General features: G+C 44.4%; 3 protein-coding genes and 1 long non-coding RNA gene across 9 annotated transcripts in view; 1 reads left to right on the forward strand and 3 right to left on the reverse strand.

The window, feature by feature from the left end:
• Positions 1 to 318: 318 nt before the first annotated feature.
• Positions 319 to 4,685, reverse strand: SF3B4 (splicing factor 3b subunit 4). The gene is made up of 6 exons (XM_081307042.1): positions 4,500 to 4,685; positions 3,805 to 3,933; positions 3,007 to 3,549; positions 2,509 to 2,715; positions 844 to 1,017; positions 319 to 722 (listed from the first exon to the last, which is right to left on the reverse strand). The coding sequence occupies exons 1-6, from the start codon at positions 4,531 to 4,533 to the stop codon at positions 535 to 537; spliced, it is 1,275 nt and encodes a 424-aa protein (XP_081163168.1). The 5' UTR covers positions 4,534 to 4,685; the 3' UTR covers positions 319 to 534.
• Positions 4,686 to 4,778: 93 nt separating this feature from the next.
• LOC308656237 lies at positions 4,779 to 15,462 on the forward strand. 2 transcript variants are annotated; one of them, XR_014023648.1, is made up of 4 exons: positions 4,779 to 4,910; positions 7,582 to 7,748; positions 8,721 to 8,866; positions 14,281 to 15,462. It is a non-coding gene; the product is annotated as an uncharacterized lncRNA (long non-coding RNA). The 2 variants fall into 2 exon arrangements; XR_014023649.1 differs by lacking the exon at positions 8,721 to 8,866.
• On the reverse strand, positions 5,344 to 14,266 carry MTMR11 (myotubularin related protein 11). The gene is given in 18 exon segments (XM_081307020.1): positions 5,344 to 5,933; positions 5,935 to 6,066; positions 6,364 to 6,657; positions 7,087 to 7,269; positions 7,553 to 7,726; positions 8,088 to 8,254; positions 8,784 to 8,854; positions 9,298 to 9,364; positions 10,531 to 10,655; positions 10,740 to 10,828; positions 10,973 to 11,060; positions 11,287 to 11,422; positions 11,544 to 11,622; positions 12,075 to 12,217; positions 12,364 to 12,424; positions 12,652 to 12,773; positions 13,092 to 13,179; positions 13,517 to 14,266. Coding segments are annotated over 18 exon segments (2,157 nt in total). The 5' UTR covers positions 13,583 to 14,266; the 3' UTR covers positions 5,344 to 5,861.
• A 1,630-nt stretch (positions 15,463 to 17,092) lies between the features above and the next one.
• Positions 17,093 to 27,276, reverse strand: part of OTUD7B (OTU deubiquitinase 7B) — a 62,316-nt gene continuing 52,132 nt past the window's right edge. For 3 of the 5 annotated variants that reach the window (XM_081307006.1, XM_081307007.1, XM_081307009.1), the window contains 6 exons: positions 25,607 to 25,719; positions 24,651 to 24,778; positions 23,978 to 24,127; positions 23,292 to 23,406; positions 22,301 to 22,385; positions 17,093 to 21,101 (listed from right to left, as the gene is read on the reverse strand). In XM_081307006.1, the coding sequence (XP_081163132.1) occupies positions 19,893 to 21,101; positions 22,301 to 22,385; positions 23,292 to 23,406; positions 23,978 to 24,127; positions 24,651 to 24,778; positions 25,607 to 25,719 (1,800 nt within the window). In that variant the 3' untranslated portion in view covers positions 17,093 to 19,892. The remainder of the gene's footprint in view (positions 21,102 to 22,300; positions 22,386 to 23,291; positions 23,407 to 23,977; positions 24,128 to 24,650; positions 24,779 to 25,606; positions 25,720 to 27,276) is intronic. The other 2 variants (XR_014023625.1, XM_081307008.1) reach the window with 2 other exon arrangements.

Below are 27,276 nucleotides of genomic sequence, written 5' to 3' on the forward strand. Positions count from 1 at the left end.
CCAGTCCCTTACTAATGGACATGTGAGTTGTTAGCTATAATGAATAGCTCTGTGCATGTTACTTCCTATTTTTGCCAGCATAGCTCCCGGCACTTTACTTCGCTTCCCATTTTAATGTCCCATGTTATAAACCAGAGGATAAGTTCTATATAAGGACACAACTGCTACAGTGCACAGCAGAGTCCAGCTACTGAAACAGCACAATACAAAATAAGCCTTCAAAATGTAAATACCCTTACTTTTACCTTACCGCTCCTCACAATACACCATTTCTTAAGAGAAAAGTTACTTCACCAAGGAAAACCCACAAAGAATAAAAAGGATCAAAGTTTTATTTTCTCTGGATATCTGCAAAACACTGGACCAACGTAAAAAAGAAAAAAGAAGAAGAAAAACCTCCTTTAAAAAAAATTGCATTGGTGGGGACCTGAGAGGGATTAGCGCCCTAGCCCCAAGGAGCTATAGCAACTCTGATTGGTCCAAGGAATCGAAAAGATATCAGAAGGATAGAACAGAAGGAAGAAGAATGAGAATTTACTGAGGGAGAGGGCCTCGAAGTGGGCCACGAGGGGGAACTGGAGGCCGGGGTGTGGGTCTGGGTGGGGGGAGGGGCCCCCGTTGGTAGCCATAGGGTGGGGGTCGTGGAGGACCAGTGTATCCATGAGGTGGCATCAGTGGAGGAGGCCCACGCATACCATGTGGAGGCATAGGACCTGGGTGACCTGCAAGAAGAGAAAGAAGAGTTAGTTAAATATAAAAAGTAAAAGAAAAGGCATGGGACAAGTGGTGTGACAAAGGCTACAATATCTGTGAGGATGAAAGGGGTGTACAAAGCCCACTCACCCATGGGAGAGCCAAATGGAGGTCCTCGGGGGGGCATGCCCATTGGAGGAGGTCCAGGATGAGGCATTCCAGGTGGTGGTCGGGGTGGTGGCTGCCCCCCAGAGCCTGGAGGTCCAGCATGTGGGTGTCCTAAGCCATGAGGGCCATGGTGGGCCAGCTGCATCTGAGACATTCCTATGAAAATAAGACAAGACACAAGGAAAAAGGAGACAATAGGAAGATAACAAAAGTGCAAAGAAAATGAGAAAGGAAGAGCAAAAACAAAAGTGACATAAAGAAAAGGCTTATAAAAAGTGCCCCTATCCTTGATTCCACTCTAACAGTACAAACCAATTGCTCCAGCGTCACTCCTCACCCGCCTCACTGGGATTCAGGCATTCTATCAGTGATGCAAAAGCCTGTAAGATCACTCCCTGATAGGGTGTGGGAAGGCAGCAGAAACACTACCTCTGCTAAGATCCAGATTCTATAGGATGAAGAAAAATTCAAGGACAAGAGTACAGAGATAGACCACCCCAAGCAGAAAGATCAGCTCGTGCAAATAACATGTCAAACATGTTCCAGAAACTACCAACAGCTGAGTAATCAGGAGCAACATGCAGTTATAGGAGTGATGGTTGGAGACCAGACCATGAAAAGGCCCTGAATGCAATGGTAATGAGTTTGGGGTTTATTCTGTAGGTAAAAAGGCAAATTCTAAGCAAGTGAGTATAAACATGTTTTAGAAAAAAGTTACTTCAAGAATGTAGATCAAATATAAAAAAACTGAAGTCAAACTGAAGAAGATTACTACAATAAATGAAGTGTGAAATAATGAGAAAATAAGAGCCTGAACCCGAGCTAGGATTATAGCTCAGTGGTAGAGCACTGCCTAGCACGGGTGAGGCACTGGGTTTAGCCTGCAGCACCACATAAAAACAAATAAATAAAAAATAAAGAATAAATTCTTGAGAGAGAGAGAGAGAACTCGAGTGCGCCTGAACTGACACTGGCAGTGGGGCAGATGCCAGATTTAGTAGAAGAATGGAGTAACAAGGAATAGTCAAACTCCCCAATTTATGAATAAGTACATGAAGACAAAGACTATTGGAGGAAGAATAGGTTTGAAGGGGCAGCTGTCTTTTGAGCAGAATTATGGGTCTGCTTATTAATAACCAATGGACTAGAAAAAGAAACCTAAGAAATCAGTACCTACTTAATTAAAACAATGAATACACATAGAAAAGAGAACCAAGCACAAAAAGCTAGTGACAAGCAAAGGAGCTTATAAAACAAGGGTGGCTGAGATTGACAAGTTAGAGAAAAAGGTGGAGAATCCAGAAAAAGAAAAGCGAAAAGAGACGAGAATTCTAAACTAGAAGACATGGCTAATTTGAAGCACAGAAGAGATTAAAACAGGTTAAGGAGCAGAAATATCTCCTAGAGTTGGCAACTGGATCTCTACTCTGGAAAGCTGTCAGAGAATGAAAGCAAAAAATAAGGAAACAAAAACACCACCTATAAATTATTCTTCAGAAAAACTTATACTTTGTGGTTTTTTTAGTAGTCTGAAGGGAAGGAGAACTCTGGTGTTGTTGTTGTTGAAAAACAAAGAGCAGAAGGATGAGAGGTGATAAAGGGCCTCTATCAAACTCATCATTCCCTCTCTCACCAAAGAACACTTACCTGGATGGGGCATCCCACCTGGTGGGAACGGGTGAGGATGAGAATGTCCATGACCAGGATGTCCAGCCCCTGGGGTTCCTGCTGATGGAGGGCCATGTCCTCCAGCCCCAGGCGGCATAGGTGGTGGGGGCATGGCAGGAGGTATCCCAGGTGGGAGGGCTCCAGGAGGCGGCACCGGAGGTGGGAAGGAGCCAGGAGGAGGCATGCCTACCCAGGAAATGAAAGTAAGAGTTAATGGAGGTGAAAAGAGAATGTCTTTAAAGAGCCTGTCCCAATCTGGCCTCTTCAGGCAGGGTAAGTTCCTTACTCTCCTACCATGCTTCAAAGTCAAAAGCAATGTTAAAAAAAACTCAAACCAACTTCAATCTGCTAAAGAAACCCACTATCTTCACTCCCCATTTCCTTCTCATCACCTACCAACAACATCCAGCTCCTTCATGTTCCTTTTTCTTTTTCCTGCCCCTCCCCCATTAGACTCAAGACAAACATAACCTTTACCTGGTGGAGGAAGCCCAGATCCCAGTGATGACACCACAGGGTTGGGGGCAGAAGGTGGAGGGGGCGCATCTGCGAACAGCTGATGAGGACGGTCAGCCTGAGAGAGAGGGTTCTGGGCTGCTAGAAGTCGTTCAGCTGCTGAGCCATGACGCTCGCCCTTAGAGTCCTTCTTGAACGCATAAGATACAGTGATAGGGCGGTTACAGAGGTACTGCCCATTCATGGCCTCAATTGCTGCATCCGAAGCATCAAACGAAGCAAAATTAATAAAGGCATAACCTTTGGAATTGCCTGTATCAGGGTCCCGCATAATTTTAGGTGTTTGTAAGATGACCCCAAAGGCGCTAAAAGTATCATAAAGCAGCTTCTCATCAATCTCTGGGTCCAGGTTCCCAATGAAAATGTTGGCCCCTACATCCAGGTTTTTGTTGTGGGCAGATGCCTTGTTTACACGTATTGGCTTTCCATAGAGTTTGATCATGTTCATGATCTTAATGGCATAGTCAGCATCTTCCTCACTCAAGAATTCAACAAAGCCATAACCTGGGGAAGGGAAGAAGGGAAGGTTAACAACTCAAGTGAAGAGACTCAAAAAAGGTATAACTCATAATAACCTCACTTTAACTGATAATGCTTCCAGGAACTGTGAATTGAAGCTTAAGGGAAAGAATTCTTTTTAGGATGTTCATTCCAAAGAATAATTAGGACGCTTCAAGAGCATTCATGCCCCCAATACATAAGCTCAGCTCTTGCATTTGTCCCCTTAATACATAAATTCACAACTTGCCATGTACTTACCTTGGTGCTGGCCAGTGACTCTATCCTTTGGCATGTGGGTGTTGACCACGGGCCCTGCCTGGAGAAAGAGTTCCCAGAGCAGTGGTTCACTAACCTTCTCATCTAGGCCCCCCACGTACACAGTGGCATCTAGAAGGAGGGAGCGAGAAGTTAGGGAAGGGGTGAGTACAACAGGAGAAAGGTGACAAGAACGCAAAGATGGAATCCCGGCAGGACTGGGAGTGGGATGGGGTGTAAAAAAGTAAACAAAGTTAGTTTAAGTCCCAAGTCTCTCTCTTCCTAGAACCTAGAGAATCTTGTAAAGTTTAACTCAGTTTACTGCTTTAGATTTTGTCTTTCTCGGCAGATTTTATTTCAGTTTTTTGGAGACAGGGTCTTAGTGAAACTGGCCCCGAACTTGGACTACTTCTGCCTCGGCCTCGCGAGCCGCTGGGATCACAGGCGTGTGCCGCCGAGCCCCGCTATTTTCTTTATTTCTGAGTGGGAAGGGAGAGGGCACTGGACCTGGAGGGGGACTGAACCACTCCTGCCGCAGGCCTCGGCCTGAATTTGGCCACCCCGCCTCCAACACCAGGGCGGCTGGTCTCGCATCCTCCGGGGAAGGTCTAGCCTCCCGGCCTGGCAGAAGCTACTGCTCCTAATCTGGGGCCTCTTGGTCCCCTGAGGCCCATCCCAGGCTCGTCCTGTCCAGTTACCCTGGTTCCGTTCGGATATCGGCCCCGCAGCCATGGCGAAAGAGCTCCCGCCGTCTCTAAGCACCAGCTCCGCCCTCTGACCTCGTTGCTATTTCCACTTCCGGAACAGACACGAGCGGTGGGTGGGACTTGGCGGGGCGGGGCCGGAAGCGGCCGCGGCCATCTTAGGAGTCGCTGAAACGCAGCGGCGTGGCGGTTCCGGGGCGTAGTGAGGCGCCGGGGCTTCGTGCCGGAGGCCGAGTGGAAACTCTCAGACCCTCTTAAGGCAGTGCTGGGACGTGACACTGCTCTCCAAAGTCAAAAGCTGAAGTAGCGAAACTGTCTTTCATATATTCTGTGCCGAGCGATACGGTGTGCCGCGAAAACCCCATCCCACGGGCTAAGCCGGCCTCAGCCCTGACCGGGCTCCAAGTATTTCGTTTGCCCTGCGGGGAGGGAATTGGGGGAGGTCTGAGCTCGTCTCCTGATCTTGCGCAGGGAGGCGGGGGAGTCAGGCCCCGAGGTGGGGTGTAACAAAGTCGAGGGGTGACTGGGATTGAAGAGGCTCGAGTGTCAACCTCCACCCCCGCCACGTCCGCTTACTGTGCTCATGTCCCACCCTCTAGAAACAAAAGGAGAACCATTTTCCCAAATCGTCTGTGAATCCTGTGGAGGCTCACCTAGCACTATTGCTTTTCATATTTTTTTAGTTGTCAGTGGACCTTTATTATTTATTTATATTGGTGCCAACGATCGAACCCAGTGCCTCACACGTGCAATGCAAGCGCTCTACCATTGAGCTACAACCCCAGCCCACCCAGATTCCTATTTCTTTGGCAATAATATGGTGGGTGCTCTCCTATTTTAGGTCACTCCCCCTTCCACACAGTGCTCTGCTACCTAGGATCTTTTATTCAAACACAAGACACAATGCTAGCAATCTGTAGAAATTCTGTACTTTAATGAACTCCTTAAATAGAAATGCCACTACAAAAATATACATTCTCCAAAAAAATTATAAGGAAAGAAGTAGAAATTTCTTAAGACATTCCGTAGAAACTGGAATTAAAGCATCAGCAAGAGGGGGTGAGAATGAGGTCTCTAGGCCATCTTTTTGGGACTGATGAACAGCATCTCTGATCTTAAGATTTAATAGTTATCCAAAAGGCATGGAATTGCCCTCCAAAAAAAGAGACAATCACATTTTGGATTGTTTTGTTTCTTAATTCTTCAAGTCACACAAACGAAAATACCAGGAAGGAACGGAAAGGAGAAAGAGCTGGAGATCAGCATGGACAAAAACTCAAGTCCATTAAGTGAGCTTGTTTAAGGGCTGGAATGTGAAGACTGAGGCAACAAGGACAATTGTGAAAAACTGAAGGATTAGAGCCCTCCTTGTTTCAGATCCCTCTCTGCCTTGCCTTTAAGAATGCTAGCAATTTCAACGGGATTGAGAGAGAATGGTGTTTGGATCTCTTTTCTTGGAGTGATCCTCAGGAGATATTCTTGGTGTCCATTTTCTTAATAGCTCCTGAAGACAGGATAGCTCACTCTGGAGACCAGAGATTGTGGGAGCTAAGAGGCCCAGCTGGGGAGGGGGCAAAAAAAGGCAGAAAGGAATATTATTACAGTTCTAGCTTTCTGCTTCTCTGATCTGTCCACTACTTCTGGTGTCTTTAATGTCCTTCCCTTCCATCTATGCCCTAATTATTCTTAATCTAAGCCACAAGCAGTTTCCCCCACCCCTTTACACTTACAAATCTACAGTTTGTTACCAGCAGGGCTGGTACTTCCCAATGCCCCTAGCCCCTTGTCTTCTCAGCTTTGTTTATCTGGTTCATCAGAGAAGCCTCTTCTCCACTCCCAATCCATCTTCCCTTCTCACCTGGACCTCAGGCCTTCCCCTTAGGTAGCAGCGTCTCCAGAGCCTGATCTGGGGTCCCAGACATCCAGGCAGCAGTAGCCCTGGAGGTAAAGGGCAAGCTCCCCAATGTGAGGGGAGCCCCCACTCCTGGTCAGCCAGGCTTTCAGAGGAGATAGCAGGTCGAGGGAGCCAACGAGAAGAGACTGCCAGTAAGGAGGGAGTATCTCGCCAAGGACAGAGCTGATTCAAGGGTGTCAGAGCCCCTCTAGAGAAGAGCCACACAGAACTGGGGAGGCCAGGAACCATGAAGTTCAACTAAAAAGGAAAGGGAAATCAACTAGTAACCGAGATGGTAGATAACCCTAATTTCTCCAGACTGGATCAGGAAAGGATATCTAGTTATTGCCTATTTATTGCACTAGTAACTAAAACTTAAGCTTCTTCCTCAGAATTCATCTGTTCTTAAGTTTCAAATAAGCCTTAGGGCTGAATAGAGTTGATTTTAGAGAACTTTATAAAATATGGACATGAGACAGGAAGACTAGTATGTGGAAATAAAGACAAGAAGGATGACCTCTGCCATTCTAAGACTAATGTCTTCCTGGAGACAGGAATGGTGACAGCTGCAGAAGAAGAATGGGTAGTTTTCCCTGAGGAACTCAGACATTGTGTCTTCCAACTTCTCATCTAGTAGCACGAACCTGAGGGAAAGTCAAGGGATCTCAGAAAATCTAGGCATCTCACCTGCTGTCGAGGGAACCAGGAATCTGGGCAGTGCTCCAGGTCATAGCCAGGATTATGAAATTGTAATATTTGTTCATTGCTGTAGCGTAAATTCCAGTCCCAGACAGACAGCTGCCCATTAACAGAGTTCCCATTTGGGGGCTGGGAGTATCCTGGAGTGTAAACTTGATTAAAAGAATTGAACTGCACAAAGAAAGCAAAGAAAAATGGTGATTAGTGTTTGTGTGTGTGTGTATGTGTGTATCTGTATCCCAAATCTAGAGACAAATCATGAAACTCTCACCTCATAGTTCAAGCATCAAATGTAGACCAAAAGTCTAGTCCTGAGACTGATTATCGACTTTTCCCTCTGAACTCACTTATGAGAAGTGAGCCACAGACCTCACTTCTCATAAAATAAATAAAAACTAAACTTTAGAGAGTACGTCTCAATAGAAAAGGGAAAAAAAAATTAGACATCACTGACCTGTCCACTCTGCTTTCCACGTTCCCAAGGGGTATTTCTCAGGAATGTAAGAGTGTCCGGAACCCTGACGCTATCATGAAGCGCAAGAAGAAAAAACTCAGAGAATTCAAACTCAGCTGGAAACTGCTGGAGGAGCTGCCAGACACAATCAAGGAAGAGGAGAAATACTGGGGCCTGAGAAGAGAGAGATTAAGAGGTTGATAGGATTGTGTGGACCTAAAGAGGGAGGATGACACAATGACAAGGGATGGGGGACATAGGCAACAAATTCTAAAGGGGTCAGAGAATGAAAACCTGAATCCAGTGTCCTGAAAGTGTGCATCAACTTCCCCTTCCATACCCTCAAACCTCACTTCTCCTAAAATACATCAAGAGTAAGTGTCACTTTAGTGGGGCCTTACTTGTGGGTCTTCAAGATCAGCCTAATCTCAGGATCCATCTGACCTAATTCCCCTCCAGTGAATTTATACTATGCAATTTTCTCATTTCCTTACTTCTTTAGTAATACCCCAAAACCAACCCAGATTGTTCTCACCTCTTCAGTAGCCCCAGTTCCCCTAAGCCGGGTCAGGAAGGGATGTCCTGCTGCCACCCACTCTCGCTGCACTAGTGACTGGAAGCCAAACAGTGTTCGGGCTTCAGGGGCTGAAAGCAGCTGGACGAGTGAAGAGAGGAGGCCATTGAGATCACGATCACTGCGCTCTGGGTGATAAAGAGGAAGAAGGGACAAAGAAAAGGGGTCCAAGAGACAGGCAGGAGAGAATGAGAAGAGGAAAAGGCAAGGATAATTGAGGGGCATAGGGAGAGAGTTTGGGGTAGGCAGGATTGAGAGGGCACACAAAAGTGAAGAGAAAACAAAGAGCTTGAATGATTCACTTCCTAGACTCCTACTGGATAGAAATATCCAGTTTCACATGTAGGAAACAGAATCACAATTCTCAAATCAGCTTCCACAATGACCTTCTCACCCCAACCTCAAATACCCTCCACTGATAGAAAGAAAGGCAGAAAGAGGCTAAGAACACCTTCATGTTAGGGACAAGCTTTAAGAGGAATGTAGAGATAACTCTGAAGGATGAGATCTAGAGCTTATGGGTAGTTCCTAGTAAGAGAAGAAAGGGTGAGAGTACTAGACAGGGACAAGCCTATGGATCTTCTCCCTTAACAGAACCTATCCAGGTGGGTAAAGGAAAAAGGCAAGGAATGGAGCCAGGTGACTCAAGGCACTTACCTTGAAGTACTACAGAACGAACCCTGGATGTCACTAAAACTGAGATGTCACTGGCCTTTCGAAGACAAGACCTGAAGGGGCAGGTGAGGAAAATGGGGAAGAATGATATACTCAGGGAAAGGGAGTACTGGGTCATCGGATGAAATAGGGCTGCAAAAATCCTGCCCCTTCTTCCAAGAAGTAGCAGTAACAGTCCTGGGAAACCAAAAAGAATGATGGAAAGCCATTTTAAGAATCCAAGTTAAGCCGGGCCCAATGACACATGACTAATCCCAGCGTCTTGGGAGGCTGAGATGGGAGAATCGCAAGTTCAAAGCCAGCCTCAGCAAAAGCAAGGCACTAAGCAACTCAGTGAGACCCTGTCTCTAAATAAAATACAAAATAGGGCTGGGGATGGGGCTCAGTGGTTGAGTACCCCTGAGTTAAATCCCCAGTACCCGGAAAAAAAAAAAAAGAGTCCAAGTTAATAGAAGTTAAAATTATAAATCATGACTAAAAAGAAGGAGGGGAGTACCTGACATAGTCCAACCATCGAGTTCCTTCCAAGGCTGAGAGCCATTTGTCCTCAGCTACAGATGAGTCTATCAGGGAGTAGAGGGGTCAGAAGGGCAAAGAGGTCAAAATAACTCAGGATTCAGGTGTATAGCCTGATGGGTTAATAATAAGTCAGGTATGGCCTCCTAACGCTGAGGGTAGGCATGAAAAGTAAGTGTAAATTGCCATGAGGTTTCTTTCTTATTAGTTGTAGATGGACACAATACCTTTATTTTATTTATTTATTTACTTTTATGTGGTGCTGAGGATGAACACAGTGCCTCATATGTGCTAGGCAAATGCTCTACCTCTGAGCTACAATCCCAGCCCTGGCCATGAGGTTTCTAAAATTATATTGTGTTAATGGGATTGAGGATGTAACTCAGTGGTAGAGTGTTGCCTAACATGCACCAGGTTCCAGTCCCTAGCACTGAAAAAAAAAAAAGTATGTTATTTGCTATACAATATTGTAACTATAAGAAAATTCATTGTGGGCTGGGGCTGTGGCTCAGCGATAGCATGCTTGCCTGGCATGTGTGAGGCACTGAGTTTGATTCTCAGCACCACATATAAATAAATAAAATAAAGGTCTATCAACAACTAAAAAAAAATCCTTAAAAATGCATTCTATAAAAAAAAAGAAAAGAAAATTCATTGAACTGTACACTTAGGATAGGTGAAATTTGAATTTTATAAAATTATTTTTTAAAGAATTAAGTTGGGGCCAGGAACATGCCTGTAATCCCAACAACTCTGAAGGCTGAGGCAGAAGGATCATAAATTTAATTTTTTATTTTATTTTTTTAAGAGAGAGAGAATTTTTTTTTAATATTTATTTTTTAGTTTTCGGTGGACACAACATCTTTGTTTGTATGTGGTGCTGGGTATCGAACCCGGGCCACACGCATGCCAGGCGGGCGCGCTACCGCTTGAGCCACATCCCCAGCCCAATCATAAATTTTAAGCAATTTAGCAAGACCTTGGGAGTGTAGCTTAGTGGTACATTGTCCCTGGGTTCAATCCCAAGTGCTGAGGGGGGAAAAAAAGCTGGGCAAGTTGGTAGTCATTCAGTAAATCTACAGGGGATGGGAGTTAGAAAACTAAATGAAGGAAGGATCATTGGACTGAATGGTTACATATCTATAGCAGAGAAAAGGGTAAACCAGGTAAGGGTCAGCTGACCCAAGAGTGAAGAGTGAAAAGTTATTCTCACCAGGCAGGCACAGGGCCCTCAGCTTCATGTGGGCAAGTTGGATATCTGCAAGACTAGGCAGCTCATCCATAGTGTCTACCAGGACAACGTCAGAATGCCCAGCCTGGAGCATGGACTCCACTGCTCTGGAGGGGAGGAGTCAGAAATTAAGGAAAGGAGTCTTCCCTGAACATCTAATCCATGAGTCTTCTCATCAGGCCCTCCCTTACCTGATATCCTCCTTGTTAGGGTCACTTGCTGTATAGAAGCCTCCACAGCGGAGAAGATCACTACCCCCAGGGTGATGCCAGGACAGGCGCTTTAGATGGATGTGAAGGATGACATTGAGGGAGAAACACTAATCCCAAGCTATCCTTGTCCCCACAATGTCCCCTCCCTCCACATTGTCCCCTGACTTTCCATGACCCTCTAATCCCAAATATTACCCTATCCCCACACTGACCGGTCCACGGCCCTGATGGAAGTATCCAAATGCTCTCCTGACCTCACTGTCCAGAATTCGGCTGGGGACCCAGAAGTATCTCGGGAGGCTGTGAAATTGAAAGTGGTGTCACAGCTGTAAAGCTGATACTACAAGGAAGCTGTTTTGCAGAGACATTCCAAGGGATCTCAGGTTTTAAGAACAAGGAGGTAACACAGATAGCTTTGTAGAGAACCTAGGAGACTGGAGTTTGCTGGAATTTCTAGCTTTAGAGGATCTGAGAACTATAGGAAGATTGGAAGGGCAGCAGGGGTTGCAGTGGACCAGAAGATCACCTGGTAGCTACGTCGAACCTCTCATTGACAGTGCTAACCCTCCAGCCTTTTGCTCCCTGATTCTTCCGCTCAATCTCCCAGTCTTCAAATGTCTCCAAGAGAGGAATAGGTGGTTTCCTGGAGCCAGAACCGTGGCCTAGGGCAGGAAAAGGCACAGAGGAGAAAGAAAAGGAACCAGACACAGTTTCTCCGCTCTCTTTTTGTTTTGGCCAGCCCCTGCTGTTTCAGTCTCCTTACCCTATGGCACCCTTACTCACCAGCCTTGCTCAGGGCTGCTCCTACACACTGCTGGGTGTGACTGCTCTGAGCTCTGGCTTGAACAATGGCCATAGTCACCTATGGAGGAAAGTACATCCCATCCTTTTGTCTTAGACTGAAGAAGTGAAAAGAAGGAAATGGGGCCCATGCACTCCACTATCTTTACCAATAGTGAACAGCAAAGGCAGTCCCTAGAGGAGGGGGCTTCCATAGGTCATGGGAACTGGGGTCAGGAGAACATATCTAGAACCACAGAATGAGAATATCAATTCTGGGGAGAATCTTAGGAATAATATCATCCTACCCTCCCATTTTTCAGAGGAGGAAACTTGCCCACAGTCAGACAACTGGTAATTTTCCCTTACTCTCATGACACTATCATTTAACACAGCCTTTTAGCTTCTTCTGGAGGAGAGGAGCAAGAGGAATGATGAGAGGGCCCCTGGAGGATGGGGAAGTACTGGGACTTGCCAGGGAGAGGACCTCCATATTCTAAGAAGAGGCGAGATCTTTATTTAGGGGCTCCTTACCTGAAAGGCTTGAGGCTCTAATCCTCCAGCCTCAAAACCAACTCTGAGCAGCCGGAAGTCTTGGCCATGAATCAGAATCTCCTCAGGGATAAATTTAAGCTGGGATCCTGGACGGAGGAGCTGAACTCGGGACAAGCCACTCACTGAAGTCAAGAGTAGCATTGTAACCATGGGGTCCCTCTGGGAGGAACTCGAACAGCCCATCCCACCCCATTCCTGGCTGTATTTGGGGAATAGAAGGATGATGATGAGGGTCCCAACACCCCTTTCACCAAACCCACACACTTACCAGCCTCTAATCTCCCAATATTGATCAGGGCAAAATCATATTCACTGCTCAGGGGCGTATCCTGGAGGAAACACATAAGCGCTACAGCAGACATCTGTAGTAACCCTTGTCTTCCCTAATTTGGTGGTCCCCACCCACTCTAGGAGGCAATGCCCCTAGAAATAATCCCTATTGGCTATCACTTATACATTCAAAAGACACACCTTAATCCATAACTCATCTAAATCCTTCTAGACTCCCCTACCCATTTAACTCTCGTTGTCTGTTCTGTTGTCCTAGTCATCTCACCTGACTCCGCTGCCATCCATAGGGCTGGAAGGTGACCCTAAAGTTAGTACAGATCAGGGTTCCAGACAGTTCAGGTTCTAGCCCTTTCCTCAGTCCTGGGGCCCATGCTAGGATCTGTTCCCCTAAAAGGGAAGAAGGGAAGCCTGGTTATGACTAGCCTTAATGTTACTTGGCACATAGTAAATGAGAAAAGGAGGAATGGTCAAGAAAACAGGATGGGGCTGGGGATAGAGCTAAGTGGCAGTGCCTGCAATAGAAGAAAGAAAACAGGGAATAGCAAGGTCTAAGCTCTTAACCAGATAGGGACAGAGGGAAAAAAGGAGGCCTCAGACAGAAGCACTTTGAGACAGGAAAGGAACTCAGAGGTATCTTTGGTGAGGCTGTGAAACAAAGTTGAGTAGGATGAAATTTGGAGGTGTCTTAGGAAATCAGGTCATTACCTGGGAGGCATCCAGAGGCCAGGCAACTGCCAAGCTGACGACTCCTGAGCTCAGGCATCCTGTTTCCCTGGACAGACTTTGGTCCCAACTGTTGAGAAGGGTGTAGGGTTAATGCTGGGACTCCCCAACTCTGGGGTCTAGAATTATCTCAGCAACTACCTTTGAAGGCTTCTGTACCCAGACTCATGGGGAAACTGAGCTTTGCTGTGGGGAACTCAGGATTGGGGTTGGCAGGCAGTAAAGGGAGGGGCTGGTTAATGGATAATGAGACCATGAACATGAGACTGTGTAAAAGGCAGATCAAGCTCCATCAACCAAAGTTGATATGACAGACACACCCTCTTCCTCTAGATCCTTTTCTTCCCCTCCGTATCTCCACTGCATCCCCATTCACACTCTCTTGCCAAACCCCCAATCCTCCTTACCCTCATCTCTGGCTCCTCCTTCTGGGGGGCAATGTTGAAACTCTGGCCCCGACCCCCCCACCACATTTCTCTGGCTCCATCCGGGAATGGAGCAGTTAAGGGTGGGAAACCTTAAGGATGCTCAGTCCCTCTGGGGAGAAGCTGAATCTTGTAGTTGAGAAGACAGAGGTTAGGAAGAGAAGCAGTGGGGAAGACAGGAAGGAAACGGGCATTTGAGGTGCACAGAGCACAGTTTGGAGTCTTTGGAAAGGTATGTCCAGCCCAGCAAGAGTAGACTCCTCGGAAACTTCAGTCGATTCTGGAGAGGGCGGGAGACAGGCCCAGCCCCTTAAAGGAGAATGCACACAATTTTGAAGAAGAGAGGAAATGGAGGAGCCTGAGAAAGATGAGAGGAATAGAAAAGAGAGGAAAATGCCGAGACCCCCTTCTTTACCCCAAGCCCACATCCTACTCTCTTCCTGTTCATGAGTATTAGAGATGTTTAAGGGGGGGGCAGGAGGCTGTAATACTGATTACTGGAATGACTTGGGCTATGTCTTCGGGCTCTTCCAGAGAGGACTTTCCTAGGAAGCTGTTTTGTTTGGCTTCTTAAAGGGCACAAAAGGATAGGGATGCAGAGTAGTTCAGATCTGCCTACTGCCCTCTCTGACAAATCTAACACAAATGGTTGTGAAGTAGTAAATGGAAAACTGGATCTCAGGTTTTGTCAGGAAAGGAACAAGAACTGGGGAGAGGGCTGGTCACAATTTTTGTTCATCCTGCAGAGTACCTGAAACATGCCTCACGTGAAGAGATCAGAGAAGGGAGGAAGTTGAGATGTGTCCAGGATGCAGACACGTTGCAGGTACATTTGTGTGCATGTCTTTCGAGTGGGGCTGGGAGGCCAAAAACAAGCCCTTACGCTTAAACCTTGACCGTTAAAGCACACTAGGTGCACCTCCCCACTCAGGCTCCAACTAAAGGGCAGTAAATCCCCAGCTCAGGTACGGGACTCCACCCCTTCAGCCCAGACACCAGATCTCCAAATGAATGATTCATGTTCAGGGCTTTCAAACCTGAGGCTGGAAACTTTCAGTACAAGATCACAGCCCCCCTCCTTCCCTGCTGCAACCCAAGAAGCCAAGATGGTGGGGGAGGTCTAGAAACAAGTAGAGGAGATGCAGCCGAGGGTCACTTGGGAGAAGCAATGCAAAACTGCTTATTATGAAAAAGACAGGAAATAAAATACAAAATAACAGTTTAATGAGCCGCTGTTTTATTGTTTTTTGACTCTGTACAGAGGCAGCAATCCTTAGGTAGGGGCTCCAGTTTTCCAAACTGACATTCAACTCTCTCCCTCCCCGCAGCACACATACCCTTCTGGCCTGGGCTTTAATAAAATTTCCCTGTCTTGGCTGCAACTATGGAAATAGTGAAGATATTGTGAGACAGGGAGTCAGTCTGGAACAAAAAAGTATACACCTGCTAGGAAAGGGGCCCAGAAGCCTAATTCTGGAAGTTCTAAAAGCTACTGAGCACCACCACCCCACCTCACACCCCTGTACCCAATTCACGGACCTCAACCTCTCCGGGAAAGAAAATACTTCCCAAACTCTGTTGTAAATAAGAAAACAAAGCATAGGAAGTGGTGTGTACCACAATTTTAAAATCCCATTATCTACTTCTCACTACTCTTCATTCAAGAGCAACATTCTGTTCTTTAATACTTTTGAGGTATGGGAGCAGCAAAGGAATAGAGATAAAAAAAAAAAAAAAACATCAGGGGGAATGGGTGGGGGGATTGGAGAGAAATAAATTGGATGATTTGGATCAGCACCTAACCAGGAATGCAAAGGGGGGCAGTAGCTTATTATTAACAGGACCACTTTTCACTACCCCCAACACAAACCCGGTAGAAGTTCACTGGATAAAAAGGAGGGTGGAGAAGCAAGGGGCTGTATCAGATTTTTCCATTTTCAGAATCCTGCTCTGGTTGCAGGTTTGTGCCAGGAGTGAAAGCTGATTGGGAGGGGCAGTTGGAGGAGGGAGGTGGAGCTGAGTGACTCACAAGATGAGTCACAGATCCAGTTATAAACATAAAAAGAGGCCAAGGTCCTTCCCACCCCCACTCCTCTTAGCCAGTTTCCCTTGCTCCTTTTTACTGTCCCTTACCCATGTGGCCAAAAAAGGAAGGTGGCACAGAGAAAGTCTACATGGGGGCACCATAATAAATATTTTGTTAATCAACCTAAGTACAGAGGGCAAAACGCCCTATGATTTACAGACTGATCAGCTGCAAAGAGACAGAGTGCCTGTATGACTCACTGAATCTGCAGTTAAAGAGCCTGGAGGGAAAGAAGGAAATTAGAAAAATCTGGGGTGCAGGTGGTTACAGGCAGGGAAGGGGCTTCTAATTCTGGCTCTCACTAGTGGCTGTATGTCAGGGGCACTGCCTCCTTGGAGAAAGAAGAGGACAAAAGAATCCAGAGGTATCTGAGTAATTCAGGAATAATCATCTCTGAAATGCTCCTGTATTAAGAGGAAAAAAAGTGCCTGGAACTTTGGACATGTGGCTAAAAGGAGTCAGAACAGCAAAAGCTAGGTTATCAGAAGTCAGCTCCAATTCTTTCTGGCTCCAAAATATACAATATGCTCCAAAATACACATTGCTAATTTTTGTGTGTTGGTCTGAGCTTCAGTTTTGCTTTGAGAAGATGAGAGCCAACAGGAGGGAAGATACTTCCATTCAAAGTCCCTGCACAGTGCTGAGTTTAACGCCACCCTCTACTCCTTAAAAAGACTGAATCTTAAAAATCATCATCATCATTATCATCTATATATTTTGTTGAGTTAACTTGTAACTCTCAATAAAAATTAAGGGAGGAATCCAGAGGCCTACCCTGTAACGTATTTGTTCCACTGTGGACAGGACAGAAAAATGTGGAGGGGACAGCACTGTCCTAAATCAAAAGGGGAAAAATAAGAAACCTGAAAATCTCCCCTCTACATTAAAAACTTCAGTAGGTACCCTAGATGCCCTGGATTAAAGGAACTAAGTGCACTTAAATTTAAGCCTGAGATGATGTCATACTTTATCTAGGGATTCAGGGTCCACCTTCTCCCTTCACTCACATACTCCTCCTTAACCAAGGAACTTTTGCTCATTTTGAGTACACCCCATGTAACCCCTCCCTCCCTTCTTCTCAACAGAGATCGCCCTTCCTCTTTCCTACAACAAACCAATACTTGTCAGTCTTAATTTCCCAGATATTATTCCTAACTCCCAACCCACCCAACCCCTCTGCCCCGTAATAAAGCAAACATCACTATCCCCCATTAAAAAAAAAAAAATCCATTGTTTCAGGGTCCCAAATCCTTAGAATGAAGAGGTTTTTTTAAAATCTCTTAATAGTACCTTCCCGAGCTCAAAAAAAAAAAAAAATCTTAATAAAATCCTTACATAAGGCCTAAAGCCCTTTTCCCCCATAATTACTTCCTTCCTCTCCCCATCAAATTTCCATCTTCTTTTTTTTTCATTTGAAAAGAGAGTAAAAAGAACTGAGATCGGCTTATTTATAAATAAAAACAAACATGATACAAAGTTTCTGGTTTTGTTCATTTGTCCTCCATTTTTTAAATAAAAGCATTAACTAAAATCTAACAACAGATCAAATCCAAACACAGCAGTCCAATGGAGGATCAACTTCCCTGGTTTTATTCTCTGGGGAAACCCTGGTCTGTTTCCACTTCTATTGGTCCAGGCCATCATCCTATGATATGGAAGCCTAAGGGAGTATGGGGAGAGCCCAGTGTTGGTTTAAGCCACTAAGTGTCTTGTACACGGTAGGGATGGAGGCTCACATGGTGGAAGATTCATCAGTGTTATTCAACCCCGGATGGAGGCTCACATGGTGGAAGATTCATCAGTGTTATTCAACCTCAGAAACAGGGACAAGACTAGGGTGAGGTGAACAAGGCACTCACTGTGGGCACAAAATGAAAGAAGTGATTAAAAACCCAGGTAAATACTATTTTGACACAATTTTTTAAAAATTAAAACTAAAGTTAAAAAAACTCATGATGAACAACATTTCAAACATTTAACTAAAGACAGGATCCGTCCTCATACTTGATTAATCCAACCTCACTTCTCTCACCCAAATTCTGGTCCTTGGTCAGATCCTGTCTTCAAGATTTTGATTTTTGTTCAACATGGATTTTTGGCGTTCATTTTTTTAAAAATACTTAACTTTTAAAGTATTGGATTACTGAGTACTCATTTAAATTGTGTGCCTGAGGGGAGTGCATATCTCATGCTAGGTTCTTATATACATATCCCTTTCTTTGGAGTCTTGTTGCTTCCTTAAAACCAATCTATTGTCAAATAAATGCCTGAGAATTAATAGCCACAGTTAATGATTAAATCAGCAGACTAGTCAATTTTGGAAAATAAGTGACTTTCGCCTTTGTTGAGGAGAAAGGAATCTTTCTAAATTGAGCAGTTCTAATGAGTGAGTCTTGGCTGGCTTTGTTGGTGAGGGAAAAAATGGGATGAAAACTTTCGGGACTGGGCAGAAGGAACATATGCAATTCAGAGTACCCCCAACACACACATTCCCAGCTTGTGCGCCTCGGATCAAATGTGGGGATTCTATTCCACTACACACTGATGAACACATACCTCAACAAAGAAGTTCAAGCACAGAAAAATAGCCCCAATTAAAACTCTGGACACTTAAGTACACTTACTCCCCTTCTCCATATGCACCCAGGAGTGTATACAATTGCATAGTTGATTTTTCCCCCAGGAAAAAATATAAAGAAACGGAAAACTGGCCCAGGAAGGACTTCTGGCTTAAAGCTCTTAGAAATGGTTCTGGCCAGATCATAAGCTGCCCAGACTTGTGCTTTGTGCAAAATGCAAAGGACCTCCCCCCAACTGTCTACATCCCTATCCGCTGGATAATAGGGTTGGGTCAATGAAAGGGAGAAATCCAAAGACAGATCAGCTCATTGGGAGTTATCTGTGATCTGTGGTTATAGTTCACTAAAATATATTTCTCTAACTACCTTTTTATAAATTGCCCTAACCCCCACCCCATGTTTCAACTTCAGTCCTAATATCAAAAATATCTCTTCTTACAAAGTTTTTTTATTTATTTATTTTAATAAACTAACCACAGATTAAGGTCAGCTCTGGCTTAACAAAAGAAGCCGGGATGTTAAGTTCATTCTCCAAAAGTAGAGAGGAAGGAGAAAGAATCACTTAAATAGGAAAAAAAAAAATAATAATTTTTAAAGTGTTTTGTTTGTCGGGGTCCTTTTGTTTCTTTAAAAAAAATTAGTCAATAAAATAAGTTGCTTTCTACAGAAAAACAGCAGCAGAGGATATTAGTGCTTTATGTAGGTTTTTGGTTTTGTTTGAAACAGTCTGGCCAAATGTCTGTCCTTGTCCCACCCATCCCAAGATGCACTTGACCCTCACATATGGTTATTGCTAAGTAGTTAGATCACTCTGCACCCATTCACCTGGAGAAAATTCAACACACAGCTGCTCTTCTCATCACTCTCTTTTCCAGAGGAATTTTTTTTAAAAATAAAATTAAAGTCTTTAAAAAAAAATCACAACCTTCTTAACTTAGCTGAGTTCAGCCTCAAAAAGGATGAGGAAAAGAGAGGAGGCAATCTCCTTTCAAACTAGATAGATGACTATTCAGAAGGAAATCAAACTTCAGAGGAAAAAGAATCCCCTTTTAAATTCCTCCCCTTCCCATCTCCATAAACTGGAATTTAAACTACCTTCCCCAACAAGCATTCAAGAGCACTCTTTACTGTCTTGTCTTTCCAGATCCTTCTGGAGGTAGAATTTATCCAACTCTAATTACTACCCTATTCAAATCAATAGTAAATTTTGTCCAATATCTATTTCCCTCCACACTCCCAACTCCACCACCATGTGCTTTATTCCAACCTAAAAGAACTTTGGTCTCTTTTTTTCTTTAATTAACTGAGAATCTACTTTACCAGTTTCTCCCCCAGACATCTGTCCACTTCCCACTCCCCCACACCAAACCCTCTCATACTACTTTCCATTAGATCCTGGGATGGGACTGAAAAGGTTCTGAGACAGAATTACCATCCCTACCCCTTTGTACCTCCTTAGTCCCATCAAGTCAAGCTCTACAAAGGAATAGTACAGCCCTTGAGGCACCATCCAACTCTGACCTGATCTTGCCCACTTGGCAGCACTCAAGCGCACACACCTAAGTTTCCAGCTAGGCTCCCATAAACATTTCTGCATTTGCCCCATCAACCTGGGGGGCTGGGTCTTGATGAGCCAGTGTGTTGCGCTTAACTTTCTTCATTCGGCCCCCTTGCCCTCACAGGTTCCATCCACTCAGAACCTGTGCACCAGCAGCTCCCCACCCGGCTCACGTTCCCGCCTCCTCAGTTCTTCCCTGTAACAGCAAGAGCAGAAGTTGTTTGTCTCAGGGTGTCCATAAAAGCTGCAGTTCGGTTGTTTGCATTTGGTCTGGGTTGGGGGAAGCCCCCGGGGGCCTCCAGCCCATCCATCTGGCTCAGAGGGTTCTCTATAGCCGTTGCTATAGGAATCAGCCACGCGAAAGTGGGGTGGTAACAATGCACCCCTGTGAACTCCATCCTTGGAGTGACTGCCTGGCTCCAGAGAAGGGATGCTGTCCTGGTGGGAGTAGGGTCGCCCAGGAGGGCACTGTCTGGGAAAGGTCGCATATGGTGGCAGCCCCCCCCCACAAGGACCCCCTGCCAACTGCCTCCGGGGTTCCTGGCAGTGCACTCCACCCCCAGAAGGCCGAGGGATAGTAAAGCCCCCAGGATAGCCAGTAGAGTATGCCAGTGCCTTGGACTCTGCTCGGGGGGCAGTCAGCTGTTCCTCCCCGCCATCTGGCTCTGGCTTTTTGGCTGGGGGAGGCCCACTCCCTACCCCTCCATTCATGATCTTCCTCTCTGCCTCCTTCTGTTTCTGCTCTGCCAGGAATCTCTCCTCAGCATCAGATAGGTAGCGCTGGATCATCTCCTCCTGATATTGGTGACGGTGACCCATCTTCAGGGTTCCAACAAAAATAAATTTCCCCTCCCCTTGCATGGCAATCCTCATAATGCTCAGGCTTTGCATCACCTCCTGGCTATACTTGCTCCCTCCATTACCAACAGACTCAGATGTGGGCTTCTCAGATACAGGTCCATCCCCCACTACCTCCTCTTTGACACCTTTCCAGCTCTTCAGTGAGTTTTTCTTCTTCTTCTCCAGTGTCTCAGTGCCACTGCTTACCCCCGACCCGGTTCCCACCCCTCCAGGCTTAGAGCCCTTGCTGTGCATCAGGCCTCCCATGTTCTTCTTGAGCTTGCTGCCCAAGGTTTTGCCAAAGCTGCCCAGTTTGTTAGCCACAGAATCTGCTCTTTTCTTGTCTTTCTCCCGATCTCGCTTTGACTTCTCCTTCCGCCGGCTGCCTTCATTGCTGGTAGAACTACTGCCAACTGACTCCTTGTCTGATTCCCCAGATTCAGGAGTGGATCGGGGCTCATCTCCAGCTGAGGCTGTGGGAGACTCAGGTTGGGCCAGAGGAGCCTAGAAGAGACAAAAACAGTGCTGACAGTTATCCCAATGGTTTGGGCTTTACCTTGGGCCCATCCATCAGCTCTCAGGGCTCCCTGCAGCCGCTGTTATAGGAATTAGCCATATGGAAAGGGTACTAAGTACCTTGTGAACTCCATCCTTAGATTGCCTAGCTCCAGAGAATGGCTGTTGTCATGACGGGGAAAGGTCACCCAGGATTCAGAATCTGTCCTTCTCTGGCTCTAGTCAGCTTTCTCATGAGTTAAAGATGTATGTAATATCCAACTCTGATCTCAGCCACTGCCATCTGACTCCTTTCTATTCTAGATACCAAAAGAAACCTCACTGCTCACCATGTATTACATGGTGAACAACCGTGCAACCATACAATACTCAGCTTCTGGGTAAGGAGGGAGAATATTTCAGATACCAGAATGTCCTTTATTATAAACATCTCTATATCAAGTACTGTTCAAAATTAACCTAAAGGAAGTCTTGGCTAGTCACAACCAACAAAGCCCAACCATCCTTTTAAACTTTAGCACTCTGATGTTCATCAATTTTCTCTTGCTCCTGCTGTTCTAACTTAGAACCCCCGGGGTCCCAAAACTCCTGAAAAAATTCTGTCTCTTCCTGGTGCCTAAAACAGGTCTAACTACAGCATGACTGGGACAAAGTAATGACAACCTCAAGTTCACCAGAAAATGTTTTAGTTTGTTTTGTTGTACTACAGATTGAACCCAGGGGCTTATATGTGCTAGGCAAGTGGCTCTACCATTGAGTTACACCCCAGTTCCTAGAAAATGCTTCCTTTTTAAAAAAAATTTATTTTTTAGTTGTAGTTGGACACAATACCTTTATTTTATTTATTTGAATGTGGTGCTGAGGATCGAACCCAGGGCCTCACACCTGCTAGGTGAGCACTCTACAGCTGAGCTACAACCCCAGCCCTAGAAAATGTTTCTTAAAGACTGCATTTTAGTATAAGAAAGCAGAGCCTGATTAGAGAAATATAGTCCACAGAGGAAACTAACAGGTAGCAAGGTAGGAAAAGGTATCCTTTGGAAATTATCTGACATCTTCCCATTACTCCTAACCTTGATGCGTAAGCTACCACTCAGAACAGATTTAGAAGGTAAGCACTAACCAGATCTCCTTATTCTGTCACTGAAAGTGAGGCAAATGTGGGTAGGGATGGAAGAAGCTTTCACCTGTGCATCAGAAGACAATGGGATCCACTTCACATTCATGTAGCTATGCAGCAAATGCAATTTAACCTCTAGGGACAGAATTACACTGTGAAAAGGAGAAAAAAAAAAAGGATTTAAAAACTTAATGTAATCTAGTAAAGAAAAGGGGTATGATATAGTTGAGAAGAAAGGTGGATGGAGGGGCCTCTACACATGGCTTAGGACTCAAACAGAAATGGGTTTTAATCAAAGCTCCAATTACTAAACTTTTGACCTTGAACAAGTCACTTCAACCTCCCTGAAACTCAGCTTGAGTTAATAATGGGTGTCGATAATCATATCTATCCTGTGGCATTGTGTTAAAATAGTGTTTAGAAAGGGCACAGCCATGTCTGGAAAATAGGAAATACTAAACAATAGCCATTATTATAATAATATTAGGTGAGGACTTATTTTTAAAAAGCCATAAATGCTCCTTCAGCCAGTTCCCAAAGTTTCAGAGGCCCAAAGAAGGAAGCACCAGGTAAAATGTAAGGGAAGAACTTTTACATTCATATGCTGGGAGGCAGAAAGAAGTTAAACAGGCCACGGAGAGTGAGAAGGAATGTATTTTTATTGCTGACTAAACTCCAAAAAGACAAAACCCACAGCAAACTAATTTGGTCAGTTATTTAAAATTCTTCTCAATTAAGCTGAGAGAAAGTGTGATTTGATTTTCTGACCACTGCTTTGGTGATTCTGGGACGTATGAATGGAGGAACATTCTTCCTACTATTAAGAAAAGAATGGCTGAGGCCCCAGGATTCCCATCTTTCACAGGAAGACAAAGCCCCCACAATATGCAAAAGTCTTGGTGCCTAACCCCTCTTCCCTCTCTTCCTCTTCCCAAAGAAACTTCAGTTAAGATGCAACTGTCTGGCCTCTGAGCTAAGAAAAATCCCCAGGACATAGCCCCTGCTTATGGAAGAGAGTCCAGCTACAAAATAGGATGGAAAGGCTAGGCCTGCCTCACCTGGCCAATCGAACATTGTCATTGTCATCTTTGCCCCACTCCCAGCCCTTTCCTGGGTCCACAGCAAAGTGCAAGGGCAACAGCTTATGCTCTGAATCTGTAAGTGGGATCACAGCTGGGGAGGAAAAAAGATGCCGTCAAGGAGTCTCCTTGAGGAGAGAGGAAGGCAACTGAACACAAACTGACTTCACTAAAATCATACACAAGTCTCTAGTCATAGTCACTTCTCAATTCTTACATGTGAATGATCCCAGGCATTAAAAAACAATAGGCTAGTTTTCTCCTACCTCCCAACACACAATTTAGGCCACTAATCTCCATGACTCCTCACCAGTCAGTCAACTAACTCTCATGATATTCTTGAGTTGTTTATTCAGGGAATTCAGAGTCATTAAGATAAAGACAAATGCAGCAAAGCATCTTTTAGAAGGTGCTATGACCTTAATCCATGAGCCCTTTTCTCCAGAGCAGGGAATATAATTTATGTTCCCCCCTCAAACCTTTTGATTTTTTAATTCAAAAACTCTGGTGTACTGTATAACTTAGGAAAAGAGTACCAACATGCATTGTGTGGGCTTGCATGTTGCCCTTAATTCTTTCCTCCTATGTTAGCCCTCATTTCCACTCTTCTAAGTGAAAATAATGCAGACCAAAGGACACTAGAGACATAGACATGCATTTAGCACCTTGTTCCTTGGCATTCTCCTTCTGCTCCATGGACACAAGTGCAGAAAAGTGGGCCTGATCATAGGCGAGCACCAAAGGAGATCGGTGACACTGGCTGGCTGGGACCTCCAAGGGCAGATAGATTCCCCCAAAGGGAATAGGGGCAAATGCTGTAGGAAACCATAGAGATTATTACTAAGGCTGTGTTCTTGCCTAGTGGAAAATCCCTCCACCTGCCTCTGCCAACTGAGTCCCCACTTTCATTCCAACTTCTTTAATAATTGTTTCTAAAGAAGTCTCAGTAATTAACCCCAACTGCTTTACTCTGAATCTCTTCAGAATTTTGCATTTGTTCTAATATGTATCTTTTCTTCCCCCACTAAAAGTCTATATATTTTTCTTTTCTTTCTTCTTCTTCTTCTTTTTTTTTTTTTTTTTTCAGTATCAGGATTGAACCCAGGGGTGCTTAGCAACTGAGTCACATCCTTAGCCCTTTCTATTTTGAGACAGGGCCTTGCTAAGTTGCTACGACTGGCTTTGAACTTGTGAGCCTCCTGCCTCAGCCTCCCAAGCCACTGGGTGTGCACTGCCCAGCTTATACATCCACCCTTCTGCTCTCTTCCTGGTGTTTATTCCAAGGCTCTTCCAATAGTGGGTACTCAGGGTGGAATGAGGCCTGGCTGGCTGACTCACCTTCTCCTCCAGAGTCCCTCAGCATGGTGTCTGCCACGACGACGATGGGCCTCCTAAGCACATGAGCAAGGACAAAGACATGGAATTCTTCTAGGCTCTCATAGACAGGCTCCTCTGAACTTTCCACCCTGGAGTTGGAGAAGAGAATAGGTGGAAGGGGCACAGTGGAAGGAAGCAGGAAAAACAAAATGAGAGCCCTGAAGACCAATTCTGAAGACAGGGAAAAGCATGTCCTTTCCTTGTTTTCCAATCTTAAGGCTACCACTGATCTAGCTGATTATTTTATTACTAGCTGTTTCTACTTCCATTTCACAAATAGGGAAATCCAAGAAAGAATATTTGAAGGCTCTGTGGCTAAGGTGGCATTTGGAAGTTAAGGATAATCCCTGTCTCTTAATATTCATCTTGCTCAACAAGTCCCTCATTTCTCTTATCCAGTGGCCCAATACACAACAGCATAACCTCATCCTGCTTATCTTACCAACCACAAACACCCACAATTTGTACTAATCATGTCTTACAAAAGAAAATTCCAAAATTCCTCTTTCTGTGTTCCCTTAAAAAATAGCCTCACATTCTACTCAGTAGCTTAATCAGAAATTTGTGAAATATTCCCATTTTTTATCTCAGCTTCAATTAATCATGTGGTTAGATCAATTCCATCTCCTGTGTGTCTCTTGTACCTGTCTCTTCTGACCTATCTTTAGTCTATCACTCGCACACCCACAGCCCTCTTGCCTGGATTATTACTACTATTGCCTTTAGTCTCACTCCCCCCTCCACCCCATCATCCACTGTGGTATAAGTGTGTTCAAATACAGAGAACATACCATGCTTTTACAAGTGTGCCCTTGTCATGGGTCCTCTCTTTCCTTTAAACAACCTCTTAGCACAGTGCTCTCTAGACAGAAAACTCCAGAAAAATTCCTTCCTCCTCCCCATTTTGCCACACTTACCCACCACCATTGGCTCCATTGGTACCTAGATGCATTCGGGGTTCACTTGAGGCAAGTTTGATCAGTTCATTCCATTCCTTCTGCCATTCATCCTCTGTATATACCAGCCCTGACTATGAAAGATAAGCACGGGATGCCAAGCAATGAGAAGCAAGATTCTAAGAGGAAATACCCATTTTAATTAATTAGTCTCTTAGTACTTGATTTACAATTGTATCACAGAATCAAATTTCTTCCCTTTTAAAGTCAAAATCCATAGAAAGAACAGTCTATTATCTTTCTCACATTTTAAAAATCTTCTATTCTTTTCTGACCCATTACAATCTGGTTTTTGTTTCTGCCTTTCATCCTACTCTCCCAATCCCCGACATACCACTTCACCTAACTCCAGTAACGGATAAGTCTTTCAAATTGCCAAATTCAGGGGCTGGGGTTGTGGCTCAGCAGTAGAGCACTCGCCTAGCCCTGGGTTCGATCTTCAGCACCATAAAAAAATAAATAAATAAAATAAACGTATTTTTTTTTTAATTGCCAAATTCAGTGGACTCTCTAAAATCCCCAAGATGACTCTCAAATCCTTATCTCTAAGCCCATATTACTTCTTAATTTCTATTATTCACATATCCAACTACCAATTAGATACTTCTACCTGTCCAGGGCTACCTCAAATTCTTGACATAACAACTTCTGTCTCTGCCCAAACTCATTCTTCTTTCTATATTCTTACCTTAGTGAACACCATCAATTATCATCCTAATACCCAAATGAGAAACCAGGGAATTATCTAAGATTCCTTTCCTTTCTTTACCCACCTCATATCTGGATCCCTTTAGTCAATAATTATGAAGCATTAACTACTTCAGTGCACCCCTAACTTGTTTGTTACCTCTAGTCATGTACTCATGTACTCTTCTAACCAGCTTTCTACAATGCTACTGGAAAACTTTTTCTAAAGTTAAAATCTGATGATGTTTGTGTCCTGATGAGAATTTTTTTAGTAATCCTCACTGTCTGACAGACATAGTTGAAACTCCTTCCCACTGCACATAACACCCACTTCCTGGCCCCTACCCACTTAATCTAGTTGAATAGCTCCCTGATTTAAAAGTAGTACCTAAAGTGCATCACGTTGTTTTGTACCTCTGAGCTTTTGTCTTAGTTGTTCCTTTTCTGCCTGCTGTAGCCCACTCGTGTATCTGGTAATTTCTAAACTTTCAGGATAAAACTCAAGTACCTCTCCTCTGTGAAGTCCTTCCTAAATATCCCTAGTAATTTAAACACTCCTTTTTTGTGCTTTTCCTTCATACCTGTTTCATTTTGTTGCAATTATGTGTTTGAAATCCATTTCCTACTACTGCTCTTAAAAGCCAGGACTGTGTTTTATGCAATGTGTCCAGTGCCTAATTTGTGATCAGTAATCAGTAAATACAAGTTAAGTAAAACTGTAATTTTTATTAATTTTTTTAAATTGTAGTGGTACAATTTAAAAATATATGATAATTTGAGAGACAAGTTTACTTTTTAGACTTTATTTGGCTTATATCAGTATTAAAATGAATTTATACTGCTTAATTAAATACCAACAGTAGAAGGATCACACTAGAAACATGAAGAATTTAAGAGCTATTTTAAGCATTTTTAGTAAAAAAGACAAAGCTATTTTCAATTTA

Source organism: Spermophilus citellus (genome assembly GCF_964194105.1).
Source record: "Spermophilus citellus genome assembly, chromosome: 9".
Taxonomy (NCBI): domain Eukaryota; kingdom Metazoa; phylum Chordata; class Mammalia; order Rodentia; family Sciuridae; genus Spermophilus; species Spermophilus citellus.